Raw genomic sequence first — 838 nt, 5'->3', positions numbered from 1 at the left:
CNCAAAGGACAGGTCATGAAAGGGCGGGACTGGCAAGGTTTGATGGTCTCTGACTCCAGCAAACCCTCGATGGCAGAAGACACAAAATCCCCGTGGTCCCGTGCAGATTGGTGATTCTTGCCCCAGTACGGCCGGGGGGGAGGTCCTGAGTGCCACATCAGAGGGAACCCTTGCAGGACCCAGCTCAGCACGAGCTGGTTCACCACTGTCGCCTTCCAGACCGCGGCACAGGCTCTCAAGCGCCCCCGCATCTTAGGCCTATCCTTGCTACCCATGCTAGGAGGTGTGGCTTCACAAGGCGGATCAACAGGCAAAGGTGCTGGGTTCTCACCTTCTGTGACCGCTTGTTCATTCCTCGAAGGGGCTCCTGGGTCTGGATGTGGTTCCTGGGCTTGGCGGGCGACCTTGGTCCGGGGCCGGGTGGGCTCTGCAGGGCCGGGTGCGGGACGCTTGGCGGTGTTCTTGGTCTCCACTTGTGTGTTGTCTCGTTGGGCAGGGGGGGGCTGCGCGGGGCGAGGGGCTCTAAAACCCGCGGCGACGAGCAGTGCGCCCAGTACTGTGGCGGCCAAATTCTCTGCATTGCAAGAGACAAAAGATAAAAGAGGGGGAGATGAGTAGAGGCCGGGGCTCATGGCGACTGAGGCTACGAAACGGTGGGAAGCCGCCCCTCCTGGGATGACAGAAAAAACCGAACAGGATACTCAGGGGCGACCTGCGCCGCAGGGGACGGGGCCACCAGAGCCATCAACCTGTTTGATGCCTCTCTGTCGTTGTTGGGTACATGCATGAAGAGGGAAACTCGGACGGAGGAAGGACAGGTCCAGCCTGAAGCCGGCCA

At 61.2% G+C, this 838-nt stretch overlaps 1 protein-coding gene across 1 annotated transcript in view; it reads right to left on the bottom strand.

Annotated features, from left to right (window-relative positions):
* The window catches only part of VOLCADRAFT_104576 (uncharacterized protein), a gene marked incomplete at its 5' end in the record, with an annotated part of 4907 nt that overhangs the window by 2963 nt on the left and 1106 nt on the right, over positions 1-838 (bottom strand). Inside the window, one exon of the mRNA XM_002950006.1 lies at positions 332-574. Within this exon, the coding sequence (XP_002950052.1) occupies positions 332-574 (243 nt within the window). The remainder of the gene's footprint in view (positions 1-331; positions 575-838) is intronic.

Source organism: Volvox carteri (genome assembly GCF_000143455.1).
Source record: "Volvox carteri f. nagariensis unplaced genomic scaffold VOLCAscaffold_17, whole genome shotgun sequence".
In the NCBI taxonomy this organism is placed as follows: domain Eukaryota; kingdom Viridiplantae; phylum Chlorophyta; class Chlorophyceae; order Chlamydomonadales; family Volvocaceae; genus Volvox; species Volvox carteri.
The sequence above is the reverse complement of the archived record's forward strand: the minus strand, read 5'-3'. Positions and strand labels throughout refer to the sequence as shown.